The 2,853-nt window shown below is 39.3% G+C and overlaps 1 protein-coding gene across 1 annotated transcript; it reads right to left on the reverse strand.

Moving 5' to 3' along the window:
• Window positions 1-209: 209 nt before the first annotated feature.
• LOC133727279 (UPF0481 protein At3g47200-like) lies at window positions 210-2,342 on the reverse strand. The gene is made up of 2 exons (XM_062154881.1): window positions 2,028-2,342; window positions 210-1,908 (listed from the first exon to the last, which is right to left on the reverse strand). The coding sequence occupies exon 2, from the start codon at window positions 1,899-1,901 to the stop codon at window positions 414-416; it is 1,488 nt and encodes a 495-aa protein (XP_062010865.1). The 5' UTR covers window positions 1,902-1,908; window positions 2,028-2,342; the 3' UTR covers window positions 210-413.
• Between the last annotated feature and the right edge of the window lie 511 nt (window positions 2,343-2,853).

Below are 2,853 nucleotides of genomic sequence, written 5' to 3' on the forward strand. Positions count from 1 at the left end.
TAAAGTTACACACGTACATTGTAATTACAAGAACACACTCCTAGAACACTCAGGACTATGCCCAAAACAAAAGAAAATTAATAAGCTCCTAACAAAATTAAAATAAGGAGAACAAAGCTTCTGTTTTATTGGCAATCTATTCACTAAAAAAAAAACATAAAAAATAGAGGCTTATTATCCTTCATGCAGATACATAAACTAGAAAAAGATGGTCAAGTGATCGTCTTCATTAATCCATGAACGTCAAATATCAAGACAAACGCTTACAAAGGAGATTAATAGCCCAACATCTGAGTTTGGAAACAAAGCACGCTGATCAAAAAGTTAAAAGTACAGGAACAAAAATGACAGAAAAGACTACTGAAACGGAATAGTACAGGTCGGAGGGGATTGTGATCGACATGCTTCCGACCTCAGCCAGACTGTTGTGGATGGGAATACTCATGAACAGTATAGAAGGTCTGAAGTACGGTAAGCAGTAGAACAATGACAGCAGCTAAAGCAGATACGAAAGACCAGGGGGAATCAAAGTACTTGAATTTGAACTCTCCCCATGTCACGTGCAAAACATTTCTCTGGTACTTGTTCACATCTTTGAACAACTTGCATAGATAGCTCTCATCAATATCAAAAGTCACATCTTTACCTAAGGTTCTAAAGAAATTGGCAACTTCCTCGTCGGTTCCAAGATAGTTGTCAATAATGTCTTTATCGCGGAGAAATGTTGCGTCCTCAGGTGTGCGGATGAGGCAACTCATGAATGCTGCATAACTGGTTATGTGCCTTGATGGGCAAAGGAAGTATCGGTGCTGTTCAAATGCAACAAAATTTAGAAATAAATCGGCACGAAGATCATCTAGTAATATGTTTGGGATTTTGAGTACTCCATTGCGAAATTTGATGTCCAAGGAGCTCCTTCCCGCCACGGTCTTGAACTTAATTCCAGACTTATAGAGCTTTCTTGCTGATTTAATCAATTGAACTGACTCGCCTTCGAGAGGTGTTTCTTCTGATTGGACAGTGTCTGCCTTCTGTGTCTTCCATTTAATTCCTGCTAGTAACTTTTTCACCGCCTCCCATGCGTTCGACTTGATGCCTTTCAGAGGTGTTCTTGCAGGTGAGATTGATAGGAGTAAGGAAGGAGTGTTTTTCAGCTTCTTGTCTGGAGGTGGATGAGATGGATGATCAAGAGGTTGAGGTGCAAAACTCAATCGCACTAAATCAAGCAAATTTTTGGCTTCAAATTGCTGGTTTAAGACCTTTTCCAGTCTTTCTACTGCGTAACTGATGAATTGCAAAGCGAGCTTGGAAAGAGACAATTGACTATCGTTTCTCAAAGCTTTTGATTTATCAAACAAGATTTGAAGAACAAAGAAAGGAATTTGGTTCTCCAACCGGAGGAGATCTCGTATGAGATTAGGCTTCACCCATGCCAAGTTAAAAATCGGATCGTCACCATGACTCTGTGGTTGTGATACTAGTCCTTTGAATTCTTTGCAGAAGAGTTCGATAATGAAGAGACCGTCTAGCACCATTATCTCAACTAGATCGCCGCTGCCAAACTTGATGTTCTCCGAATAGCAATCTCTTATATCTTTTTCCCTTGATTCAACAGCCTGCAGGTACTCATCAAGTTTCGGGCCAGTTGATGCTGTTCGAGCAAGCAGATCGCCAAGATATCTCTGTTTGTGCTCCTGCATCATCTGCAGATGTGGTTTTCCATAGTGGTAAGGGCCGATGGAGACTACGTGAGGCTGGTAGGTCTTGGGGTGTATTTCCGCAAGGCATTGGGGAACTCTGAAGATGCAACAAGCCTCGTTTCCAGCTGATGGGTGAAGTTGCCACTCTGTTTTCCCTGCTCCAATCATAATGACAGAATGATCTTTTCCTCCATTCGCCATGGCTAAGCTGTAAATTAACGGGAAGAGAACTTGTAAATCACATATTTGAGTCTTTGCTCGGAAGTAATTGAATGGAAGAAATATGCTGTCTGTGGAGGGATGATTATCTAGAAAAAGAGGACAGACCTTGCAAATTATTAGCAGAAGATTGAAATAAGTACCACTACCCTGAAAAAAGATTGAATAGAGTGTTTATCAATGTTTTAAAACGCTGAAGGCGTACCCGACGCGTTTTCGGGAGAGCCTTGCAGCCTTGAGGCATAAGGCGCATAAGGCGTAAGCCTTACGTATAAATCACCTATTTTCATGTCATTTCTACTCTTATACATACCACATTATGATTCAACCAAAAGAACATTATAATTGTCATTCACTCACAATAAATGAAGTACTAGAAGCATATGATTCAACAAAATTACCAACATCTTAATTTGATTTAAAGTTCAAACACCAAAGATCAAGAAAGTTCTAACACCAAAGATAAGAACAAATGTTGAAATCTACTTCATGCTTGGAAATCATCATCCTCATCAACTAGAAGATCACCATCCAAACTATCACCACCATCACTATCATCATCTTGGTACTCAAAAGAGAGGATTAGTATCTTCATATGGATTAGTATCTTCATATCAATTAAATCATGCAATTAAATCATGCAATCTGCCATAAATCACAACATCACTAACCGAGCAGCATATCAATTAAATCATGCAATTAAATCATGCAATCTGCCATAAATCACAAAATCACTAACCGAGCAGCATATCAATTAAATCATGCAATCTGCCATAAATCACAACATCACTAACCCAGCAGCATATCAATTAACAGTTAACACTCTAAACTGGTATTATATAATTGGTATTAACAGTACGTTAACACTCAATATCTTCCAGCTGCTACTTCAAAGCATTCACGGTTGGACAAAAAGGCTGCTGGAGAAGCCACT

The sequence above is a fragment of the Rosa rugosa genome, chromosome 1, assembly GCF_958449725.1.
Source record: "Rosa rugosa chromosome 1, drRosRugo1.1, whole genome shotgun sequence".
Lineage (NCBI taxonomy): Eukaryota > Viridiplantae > Streptophyta > Magnoliopsida > Rosales > Rosaceae > Rosa > Rosa rugosa.